The 12,308-nt window shown below is 34.9% G+C and overlaps 1 protein-coding gene across 5 annotated transcripts in view; it reads left to right on the forward strand.

Annotated features, from left to right (window-relative positions):
* TTC6 (tetratricopeptide repeat domain 6) overlaps positions 1 to 12,308 on the forward strand; it is a 265,950-nt gene that overhangs the window by 189,324 nt on the left and 64,318 nt on the right. For all 5 annotated transcript variants that reach the window (XM_053672512.1, XM_053672515.1, XM_053672513.1 and 2 more), the window contains 4 exons: positions 1,335 to 1,439; positions 6,823 to 6,915; positions 8,903 to 8,977; positions 10,108 to 10,481. In XM_053672512.1, the coding sequence (XP_053528487.1) occupies positions 1,335 to 1,439; positions 6,823 to 6,915; positions 8,903 to 8,977; positions 10,108 to 10,481 (647 nt within the window). The remainder of the gene's footprint in view (positions 1 to 1,334; positions 1,440 to 6,822; positions 6,916 to 8,902; positions 8,978 to 10,107; positions 10,482 to 12,308) is intronic.

Below are 12,308 nucleotides of genomic sequence, written 5' to 3' on the forward strand. Positions count from 1 at the left end.
TTAAGTCCTACTCCAACAGTGACAGACCCGGGTCTACCGCTCTCCATCCATTTACTTCATTGCCCAATTCAGATATAGAAGTGCATCGTTCATTCGTCTTCCTATGGGAAACAACTTTACAAACTAAAGTACAGTGTAGTGTACAGTTTCTTTTGCCTTTCGTTTTATAAATCTGCTCATTTCCAAATGACTAAAGTCAGCAACTTTTTGCCTCTCCCCCTTCTGTGAGGTTGTTTCATACATTTATAAGATAGTGAGATTGTTTTGTTACAGTCTATATTCCATCTTGGGATTTCTCTTGATATCCTAAATTTTTTTTTTAATTTTATACACTAAAGTTTACTCTTTGTGTTGTAAAGTTCAGTAGCTTTTGGCAAATGCATGTCATATAACCACAATTTCAGCATCATGCCGAATAGTTTGACCTCCATAAAAATTTTCCTGTGCCTGATTAATTTTTATTTGGAAAAAGTTTTAAAAAACATAAATAAATTATACAAACTAAAGTAAGACATGCTTGGAGGTATGTTATTAAGAATTTATAAATGTGAACTGTTTAATACTTGTTTTAGATTTTTTTAAATAAAAAATATTTGTAAAATAATTTCCTTAAGTCCTCACACCTCCTAGTTCCATTTCTCTTCTTCCTTACCCAAGGGCAGTCACTGTTACAGTTACGGTCTTCCTAGTCTATGATTTTGTACTTTCCTAGGTTTATTTGTGACTCTAAACGATAAACACTCTAGTTCTGTGGGCCATGTGTACATTTATATAGAGGCATTATTTTATATGCATCTTTCTAAAAATACTACACTTCTAAGACTCATCTATAGTAGTTTATAATTTTTGTGCTTGAATGGCTTTATTAGTGTTTAGTTCTATAATATGCCACTTTGTATTCATCAGCTTTTCTGTTGATGGGCATTGAGATTGGGCTTTGTTTTTTGTTATTTCAGATGCAGTGTAAACAAACACCCCTGTACATATTGCTTTATGCACATGTGTAAGAATTTCCTTAGACTATACAGGTAGAAGTAAAGTTGTTGGATCACCCATGGCATGCACATTTCCTATTTTAATACAAATGGTCAGTTTGCCTCCAGTGTGATGCAGTGCTACTAATTTTTCCTGCTTCTTGGCACCATTTGGAATTGACAGCTTTACATTTTGCTAATCTGATAGGTGCGAAAAGTTTTCCGAGACTTTCAGAGGCTGTGGAATCCATCACCACACTTTCTGGGCAACTAGATAATGATTTTGAGATGAGCTTGGGTTTTTACCCTGGGGCCTGATCATTTGTTAGTTTCTAATAGCTTTATATGTTATTTTCAAAGGTGTCAGCTTATCCAGGATTTACAAAGTTGTTTTGGAATCCAAATTCATCCAAATTCTATGCTCCAGTATCTGTCATGAAGGAAACACTATATCCAAAATATGAGGTAATATACTAAATGAATTTTCTATTGTTGTTTAGTAATTAAATTGTATAATTGATTATTAGATTAATTTTACTGTAGAGTTATGTAATTTGTCTACAACTATTGCCATAATTAAGAATGATTCAATGGTGCTATAGACATTTTATATAGTACATATTATATGTATGTACATGCACACATATACTTACATACTTATAGGCCATTAAGCATGTGTATGTATACATATATTTATATATATTTCTAAAATATTTTGTACTTATTCATGTTAGTTTAGCAAGTCAAATTTTCTTTTTGAAAGGATATTTTGTTCGACTGTGGTTCCAGGACATAAAAGTACTTGGGTTGTTTAGATATTCATGGTATTTTCATTTGCTTTCAAAAGTGCATTTTTAGTTTACTTAATGTTAAAAAATTTTCAGGGGAAAGGGGAAGGGTATATAGGAACAAGTATAAAGGACACATGGACAAAAAACTAGGGGGAGGTAGAAATGGGAGGGAGGTGGGGAGGGCTGGGGGGTGGACCGGGATAGGAGTAAAAGACAGAAAACTACTTGAACAACAATTAAAGTAAAATTTTTACTACTATCCAATATAATTATTCATTTTTCTTGTAAGGAGTGTTTGTTTGCTTTAATTTTGTTACACTAATTATTTTAAAAATGAGAATCAAGAGAAGAAAACCAAAATTATCTATTTTTTCCCCTCAGGACAATTACTGCTCACTTTTTGGTCCATTTTCTTTCATTCTTAAATATTGTTCCTCTTCCTTCTTCTTTTCTTTCTCTTTTAGTCCCTCTTTCTTTCCTTATTTTTTTCCTCTTAAATTGTGCAATGAACATCATCGTGCATAAGTTTTTAAGAGTATTTAGGGTTATTTTAATTGCACAAAATTTTAGGCAGCTTACTAAAACAAAACAGAAAAGGATCAAACAAGATAGTTAAGGACATCACAGGAAAAGCATAACAGAATAATAATGTAATAAAATCGAAGGTAAGATTACATCAGTGAAATTCTGTGTGTGTCTGGTGCTTGAAGCAGGGCCATTAGTTTATGTCTTAGCTTCTCTCCAGCCAAGGCAGGGATGGAATCACAGTCATATCTGACCTATTGTTACTACATGTTAGGAATGTTAATATTAAAACATCTTGACATATCTTGGATTACTTGGTCGTGGTGTATTATTCTTAAATAGTGTGTTGAAATATGTTAGGCAATAATTTCTTTTTTAAAATATGCTTGTGAGTAATAAGCTACATGTAGTGTATTTTTTTCTTTAGTTAAATTCTTCTATCAGAGTATGTCTTGCTTCATAACATATATTGAGTAGGAGCTCATCTTTTTTTTTTAATATCCCAAAATTGATATGGCATAGAAATAATCTTAAAAATGTGGAAGAATTTACCGCCTGGAAAGGTGATTGAAAAATAAAACTTTCATTTTCTAATTCAAGGGTTATTCATTTTAACATTTCTTCTTAAGTTCATTAGACATATATCCTTACAGACAACTATTTATTAAATCAAATTTGTGCTATATGCAGCATTTGTATATATTCCGTCTTCAGTTTTAATCTCCATTTCCAATGCTGCATAATTTGTTATCTATTTCTAATGGGCTTTTTTTGAGAATTTTTCTTCACTAGAACAGAATTATTTTTAGAAACTAGTTTATTTTTTGTTTTTTCTCATATGTTTTTACTTGAAAATTCTTTTGTCTCTACTTGTCCAACCACTTACTATACTCTCATCAGTATAAAACCATCCCTTTATTTTTTTTTTAGCAAGGGTTGTGATGCATGAGCACCTAGCTGTTAGCTATTGTGGCCATAGGGCTGAGAAACAAATGTGGCCAAATGGTGGCATCTTTGACCAAAACACTTTTGGTTTAAGTATTAACTCAAATTTTGCTCCTCTGAATTTTTGTTACCTCTATTTGAAAAAATTTTTTTTTTGGTTATTGGTTTCCTGCTTTCCATAGAAGGTTAACATTTGTATTTGGGTGTTTTTCTAATTTCTTGAATTGAAAATTTAATTTCTTTATATTTCTTCTTTTTAGTTAGTACACATAATTCATGAGTCATCTCTGTGTAAGCTTTTGACCTCATTTCATAAGTTTTTATTTGTAGTGTTTTCATTTATTTTCTAAGTAATTTTTATTGTAATTTTCACTATCTCACATACAACTTATGTGGGAAAGTGCTTTTCTTAAAACTTATTGAAATTATTTTGTTTAAATTTTATTCTCAATCCTTAATATGAAGCACTATAGTCTTTAGAATACTGGTTTCATGACACTTATTATACTTACTTTGTGGTGTACCAGATGTCCTAATAGTATCTGTTAGTTCAATGACAGTGTAGGTGGTGACCATTATTTTTCGTTGTGGCAGCACTAAGCAGAGCACAGACTTTGCAATCAAACGGTCTTGGATTTAAATTTCACTGAGTTCTGTTCTTTCATCTGGCTGTTCCTTTTTTCATTTTTAAAATTTTTCATCGTTCAAGTACAGTTTTCTGCCTTTTACTCCCATCCCAGCCCACCCCCAGTCCTCCCCACCTTTCTCCCATTTTCACCTCCTAGTTTTTGTCCGTGTGTCCTTTACACTTGTTCTGTAAACCCTTCCCCTTTTCCCCTGAAATTTGCTCCCTTCTTTCCTCTGGACTCTGGCCAGCCTGTTCTCAATTTCAGTGTCTTTGGTTATATTTTGCTTGTTTGTTGGTTGGGCTGTGTTTCTCCGTCTCTTTATTTTGCCAGCCTCCCTGAACTCACTCCCTGACCAGGGACGGAACTGCAGCCTTCCGGTGTGTGGTACAATGCTCCAACCAGATGAACCGCCTGGCCAGGGCTAGTTCCTTCTTGTCCTCCTGATATTGGGCTCCTGACGCTGTTTTTGATCTATCATGTAGTTCAGGTTCATACATTTTTCTTCTTCATTTGTGTCTAATACACTGTTAAACTTGTTTACTGTGTTTTTAAATTTGGCTTTGTATTTTTTTTTTAGAATTTTTATTTTTTCCTCCAAATCTGTTATTTTGTGGTTATTTTGTTTCTTTGTGTACCCATTGTCTTTAAACCTTACCATTGTCTTCAAGCCACTAGTTTTAGGAAGTATTTGAGATCTAGAATGGCAATTTCTCTCTCCAGGAAAAGTTTTTTTTGTCAGAACGTGGGATATTTACCATTTAAGGAGAGCCTTAATATGAGGTTGAGGCTTGATTTCTGACCTCCTTCATGACGGGGCACCAGCTGAAAGTCTACACAAATATTTTCTAACTCTTTCACTAACTCTTAATCTGAGCGTGTAGCCCTGTAATATCTTTGTAGCCTTCAACACTTGTATATTTTAAATATTTACACACATATATATGTTTGTGTATATATATGTATTCACACACACACACACACACACACGCAATCCGGCTTCACACCTCAGGTGCATCAGGTAGATTCTGGTTCTCAATGTCTGTCAGCCTTGCCCCAAGAAGTTGCACATTTGCATGTCAGATTTGCGGCTATATTGGTAAACATCCTGAGAATAAAATTATCTTCAAATACTGGATTTAACTTATTTGGTTCTTGCCTTTTCTTAGATTTTGGCCTAGTATTTCTTTATTATCTTGTTAGCTCTTTGATGCTTAAAAGATAATGATTGTTTTTTGTATTACATGTAGCTTTCTTCATTATCCTTAGCAGAATTACTTAGCTTGCCATAATTAGAAGCAGAAGTCATAATTGATGTTTTTAGGTAGCAAAACTGTTTTTATTTTTACCTGCATCCTAACTTTGATTGCATGCATAACCAATTTCTGCAATATCCTTGGAGTGAAGCAGGAAAATTTTTACATTGAATATCATCTAAGCAATACTGTCATTGTCCTATCAAGCAAATTAGTTTGGGCAATATCTCGGCATATTCCAACATATGAAGCATGTTCTCTTTTAGAAAGCTGTCATTGATTGTTAGTAAGTTCTGCTATTTTAAGATCAGCGAAATGCACTACAGTAAGTCCTCACTTAACATTGTAAATAGATTCTGTGAATTTAAGTAAACTCACATATAACAAAACCAAATTGCCATAGGCTAATTGATACAAACGTAGTTAAGTTCCTATGGCATCACATCAATGTTATAAAATATTATTTGAGGACCTGCTGTATTAAGGTTTGTGTCCCTGTTATTGTTAAGAGCATTCTTCAAAATATGTAATTGATACCACTGTATCTATCACGTTTGAAAATTTTGTGTAAGCATATGATAAAAGAGTTCCAAAATTTCTTGTGTGTCTCAGAGTTTGGTTTTGAAAATAATGATGCAATTGACAAAGCCTCTTTCTGCTACGCCTGGTAATGTTCTTACATTGTGCTCTGGTTACTTTCTAAAAGTGCAACAGAAGAGGATGGACAAAAATAAATACTGCTGCTGATTCCTGAATTACCCACCGCCTTCTCCATATCTGTTTTATTCTCAGTGATAATTCATGATACTTTTTAAAGCTGGTTTTTTATTGAATAAAAAAATTTTGAATTTGAAATTTTTAAGCTATTTGAGACCTAAAAACTTTCAGCAAACTAGGGAGCAGCGTACTTTATTTCATCATGAATCCACCAGGCTCTCTAACTTAGATATGATTCAGGATAGAGAAGTAACACATTTAATAATAATACAATCAACCCTAGCTGGCGTGGCTCAGTGGATTGAGTGCTGCCTTTTAAACCAGAGTGTTGCTGGTTTGATTCCTAGCCAGGGCACATACCTGGGTTGTAGGCCAGGTCCCCCGGAGGGGGCACAAGAGGCAACCACACACTGATGTTTCTCTCCCTCCCTTTCTCCTTCTGCTCCCTTCTGTCTAAAAATAAATAAATAAAATCTTTAATCAATAATAATATATAATCACTGCAGCAGTTTACCCATGCAACAAAAAACATACACATACAACCATTCACTGGTAGTGTTTGAATTATAAGGAGATTTTTATTTCTTTTAACGTTTAAAATGCTTATTTGTACTTTACAGTGAATAGTGGCAGTGACAATCATCCAAATGGTATGTTTTATTCATAATCCTGATGTTGCCACGTTGCATAGATTCAATGCTAACCTATGAGATCATAGGACCATTGACTGCTGCTAAGATTAAGGATGCCAGAGATAATGTAGATGTGTCTATCTACTGACTAACTGCCAATGCTGAAGCCGAACTGAGGGTTTTGGTCAAATACTAAGGTTGTAGTGGCACTTTGATGCATCTCTGGTGAATGTTCCCTACAGTCTGCCCTTTCCATACATTTCTCTTTTGTTAATAATGTTGTACTGTAAAGTAATAGTGGTCATAGGCTTTTAAAAGTATTTCACTATTCATTGAAAACTTTCTTTTAACCACAGAGTATTCAAACAAGCAGAATTTTAATTGAGAAAATTTCACGTGAAAGCAAGGAAAGTATCATTGCTTTAAATCAGTTCAGCGGAAGTCATAGGGTATGTATAATTGTTCTTCTGAATTGTAAGTTGGTTACTTTTTCTGTCTACAGCTCAGGTATTGTATCTAGAAATTTTGGAAATTGTTTATTGGTGTTTCCTCAATACATGCACTGGTATCGTTGCTGATGACACAGCTACTCTTTCTGAAATGTGTTGTTTTTATGACACTCCAAAGAAGTTATTTACTGATTAATAGCAGAAATCTGCTGTGAGTTTTCCTGCAACTTCTACAATTTCTGGTTTTGTACTCATTTATCACTTCTTGTCTAGGTCTTAAAAGATCAAAGGAATATGTTTATAAATCTTTTTATAATGGTGGAATTGTTCCTGGTCATGAAACAAAGTAAACCTGAGTTCTTTAAATGGCAATTAGACTCATGATCATCTTTATCATTACAATGTATCCAAAAAAAAAACCCAAATTAAATAATAAACACAATCGGGAAGAAAAGAGATAGTGATAGAAGAAGAAAAGCAGAAAATTTATATGTTGATCTAATAAGTGTCCTGAGTGTTCTAGGGACAAACGAGAAACAGTTATTCTTCTCTCATTACTGTCTTTAGAGCTCTGCTCCCCTCGATGCTGCCTTGGGATGCTGAGCACTACCTAGTACAGAGTCTTAGTTCCTGGGACAAACCAAGTCCCTAGTCTAGTCAGCTAACCAAGTTCATGCCTCTTCCTACACAGTCAGGTAATACTTCTTTTGGAGAGGATAATGTTTAAATTTAATATAGCTGACTTTCCTGCTATTTTTCCTTTAGTACTTCCTAAATATTTGTCCTTTTGTGTGATTGATCCTCATAGTCCTCACCAGCCTGGCATCATACCATTCTTGTTCGTCATTTTATTCATAGCGGCTAGAACAGCAAGCATCACATACAAAACAACTGAACCAACCAATGACACTTTCTCGTCTGAAATGCCATTTGCACTTTCTGGACTACCTGAGTAGCATTACCTACACCAACCTGTCAGGTAGTTCTCATTTTTGGTAGCTGCTTCTTCCAGTCCTTCCTCCTTCCTGACCCACAGGTAGGATTATGTCACATATGTCTCAACAACCTGAATAACTCACCTGCTACATAAAGCTAGAATGCTTCACTAAGTCTCATAACCTGGCCTCAACTATATTTCCTATCCTACTTCCCATTATTCTTCTGCCTCCAAATAGCCTCTGTCTGCACCAGAGTCTTTAGGAATTGTAATCCCAGCACTTTGACACTTCTAGGCCCTGGTTTAGGCTATTCCATTGGCCTGGGATGTTCTCGGTCCCCTCTCAGTCTATAGAAATGTCACTGCCTTTCATGGACCAACCTGATGCTACCTCTTCAAGTCAGTCTGTTCAGGTTCTTTCCTTGTTTAGAATTAACCTCTCCCTCTCCTGGGTCCCTTCACACCCAATGTATGCCATTTTTATAGTCATTGCCACAGTCACTTGGGATTATAGTTATTTCTTTATGTTCCTTTCCACCGTTATACTGGTCAAGGACATGGGACATACTGAAGTACCTCCAAATTCTTTTAATGTAATAACTCTCATAGTAAGTGATAACACTTGTGTAGGCCTGTGGAGTAGAAGGTCAAGGTTACACGTGAGTAGGGGTGACTCTTCAGGGGACAATGACTGCTCCAGGTTCCACGATCACACCCCCAGGGCTAAGAGGGTGAATGGCTCAGCATATCTGTGCACATTCACACAACCTGTGCCCCATACATTACCCGGAAAGCTTCCCAGGGTGGCACCTGGCACAGAGCGGGGACTAACTAGCCAACTTAAAAAAGATAATTTTGAAATTCATTGAGGATTTTAAGTTCTGCTCTTCTCTATGAATTGGATGACTTCAAAATCAGTAAGAACCTGTACTTTAAGTAGTCTTTCCGCCCTTCATAAATTTACCTTAAGTTACCAATAGTCAGCTGTCATATTTTAGTTTACCACATAGTATCTACAGTCAATGTATAATTATCATTTTATTATTTCAGTTTTTTCTCCCAAGAAAATCTTCATCAGTTAGTAATATCCAACAATTTTACAGCATGCAATCTCCAAAATTAAAGGTATGAAAAATGTTCAGTTTTTATTATTCAAAAGAAATATTTATCTTACTATTAATATTCCAAACTTGTGCTTTTTCTGTTTACTTTCCTGAAATAGATAGTCAGTTGATTCTTCCAGAGTTGACTGAAAGTTGTGATATGAGTGTGTGTTTGGTAGCCAATGTATGATTATGGTTGGTGGTTCCAAGTTAAGATTTTCAACAGCACTTTGAAATGTCTTATAGTTATAGTTTACCTGTTATAAGTCAAGTCACTCACAATATTGACCCACAGTTGCACTGAGTTCACAGTTTTAAAGCATTTTTATGAACACTATTTCAGTTTGATTTTGGGCTTTGTAATCTCCCGATGAAAAGGAAAGTGAGACAGATATAATTCTTGTGTTACATGTGACAAGCAAAGGTCAGAGAGTGATGAATGGCAGAGCTAGTGCTTAAATCTCCACCTCCTTGTACCAAGAAAAATACTTTGCTCTTTACCAAGAGTCCGACGCCATCGTTGAGCAGCTGGTTCTCACCTTCAGTGGCAGCGACACCTAGCTCCCAGGTGTTTTATTTCACCCCAAATCCCTGATAGTCAACTTCCTTGATTCTCCATGCTAATTTCTTCTAATTTGCTTTCAATCTGCCTAACTTTAGCCTGTTTCTTTTTTCATTTCTGACATTCTCCTTTCTTATTGACTCACTGATTTCTCTGTTTTGTATCCCTGTACGCTGACACTATTTTTTACATTTATTTTATTGACATATAATTGACACATAACATTATATTAATTTCAGGTGTATAACATAGTACTTTGATATTTGTATGCATTGTGAAATGGTCACCACAGTAAGTTGTTAACATCCATCACCACATAGTTACACATTATTTTCTTGTGATGAGAATTTTTAAGATCTACACTCTTAGTAACTTCCAAATGTACAAGACAGTATTTTATACTATGATGCTGCCCATTATATCCCCATTTTAACTTTATTAACTGGCTTTTGAAAAAACATTAAGAATACATGATACAAAATGTTTTCAATAATGGCCAAACTACAGTAATTGTAATTGAATTAATTTTAAATGCATAGCAATTAAATTGATTTTATTCTTTTCTACCTCTTTGTCTTCTCATTAATAAGAGAGTAAACTCTTTAGATGAATTGAGGAAGGAGGCGACCACAGCTCTGTTAGAGATTAAGGATGACGTGCAAAGCAGTATAAGAGAGGTGATGTTTCAGAAAGCAAAGGAGTTGGAACGTCATCAGATGATGGAGCAAACTGCAACTGGGGAAGCCAGTCCCGTGAAAGAAAATATAGATGCCATCTTAGACATCATTCAGGACAATCGCCTAAGAAATCTGTCTGTTTCTCTCATCGAAGCATCCAGAAAAGCTGGCATCAGTTACATTGTTTATCCCAAGAAAAAGAAGCTGAAATGGAAGAAAGGACAGAATTTCACTAACCTTCCATTTGTGTTGCATGAGTTATCCAAGCCTCCAAATATTCTAAAAAGGTCTTGTTTAACCAATAATTGTTATAGTTTATAAAATGCATTGTGGTGTTGGTCTTAATTTTATAATTCACTCGTTGAAGGTGTGGCTAATATAAGAACATGCTTCCCAGACAAGAAGTAAAACTAAATCAATTTGATGGCTACATAAAATCTTTTAATGGAAAGAAATAAAAACTAAGTAAAACAGAAACAAAATCATAGATACGGAGACCAATTGTTGATACTTGATAAGTTAGTTTTTGAGATGATTTAGGACCCAACCTCTGTTCCAAACAAATATCACCCATTCAAAAGTCAAAATAGTTTACTTCTTTTTTTAAACTGTTGAAATGAGTAACAAAACCAGATAGACACTGGTTTTTGTATGTTATGAGCCATAACTCAGAGATCAATACAAAGAGATCATTTTTTCTTCTTACTTGGAGGTACTAGTATCTAGCAGGCTTAAAAATGTGGAGGGGCCTGAAATAAAAGCTACTGAAAATCCAGGCATGTTAATAGTTTAGTGTTCAGGACAGAACTTCTTATGGCTCAAAAGCTGTCAAAATAGTTTCCCAAAGCCCTGAGCTTTGTTCTCTCTCGATAGATTCAAATGACAGTCAAGAATTCATTAAATTTATGTTTTTTAGAAAAGACTTTTCTGATGATAAGAGAGTCATACATGTTTTGTTCACTTTATTGTTATAAAGACTTGCTGGTTCTGAAAAAGAGTTAATTATACATTACTGTGGCAACTCATTGTCCCTTAGAAGACTGGGAGAATGGGAAATAACTGTAAGGAAAGTGTAAGTGACAGAGTACAGGAGAGACCCATCCTAGGGGAGAATGCCATTCGAGTACTGAATTCTCTGCACACGACCTACACTTAAGTTCCCCCTGCAACAAATATTCCTGGAAGCTTTTTTGTTAGGTCATCTTTAGAAAACTTTAGGTAGGCTTTTCTAAGTTGACAAATGTTTTAGATCAGAATCAGAAGATTCCAATACATTTGCTCATTTCAAAGTATTGTGAGTCGTCACCATCCCAGGAAGAATACCCACAGCACCGTTTTGGCCATGACTGAGGTGACTTCTATCTCTATAGAGGACACAAGCAGATTCAACACTGCTTTGGGGGATGTTTCACTGCTTTCTGTCCCTTTATCATTTTGATTATAAAATTATCCATTTAAAGAGATTTCTGTGCTTTTTAATAGTGAAGTTGAAATTTGTATAGACTGCCAAGAGGTGTGAGAAGAACCATAGGATGAAGTTGAGGCAATAAAACAAACTGTGGGAGTATTGATATATATTTTTTGAAGTTTGTTTGTTTTAAACCATGCTGGTAAGCAGAAGGCAGCCTGGGCTCTCAATCAAGTCCCTACTCTGAAAAACCGTTTTTACTATTTATTATTTTTAAAAATATATATTGTTTATTATGCTATTATAGTTGTTCCAATTTCCCCCCTTTGTTCCCCTCCACCAGGTACCTCATATTCTCTCCAGCAATACCTCCCACCCTTAGTACATGTCCATGGGTCATGCATGTAAATTCTTTGGCTACTCCATTTTCTATACTGCTCTTAATACCCCATCTATTTTGTACCTACCAATTTGTACTTTTTAACTCCTGTACATTTTCCCCCAGCCTCCCCTTTCCCACTCCTAACTGGTAACCCTTCAAATGATCTCCATATCTATGATTTTGTTTCTGTTTTGCTTAGTTTTTTGTTCAGATTAAATTGTTGATACTTGTGAATTTATTGATATTTTAATATTCATAGTTATGATCTTTTCATTTTCTTGAATAGGTCCCTTTAACATTTCATATACTAATGGTGTGGGGATG

This window comes from Artibeus jamaicensis, unplaced genomic scaffold, assembly GCF_021234435.1.
Source record: "Artibeus jamaicensis isolate MK-2021 breed Jamaican fruit bat unplaced genomic scaffold, CSHL_Jam_final contig_760, whole genome shotgun sequence".
Classification (NCBI taxonomy): Eukaryota; Metazoa; Chordata; class Mammalia; order Chiroptera; family Phyllostomidae; genus Artibeus; species Artibeus jamaicensis.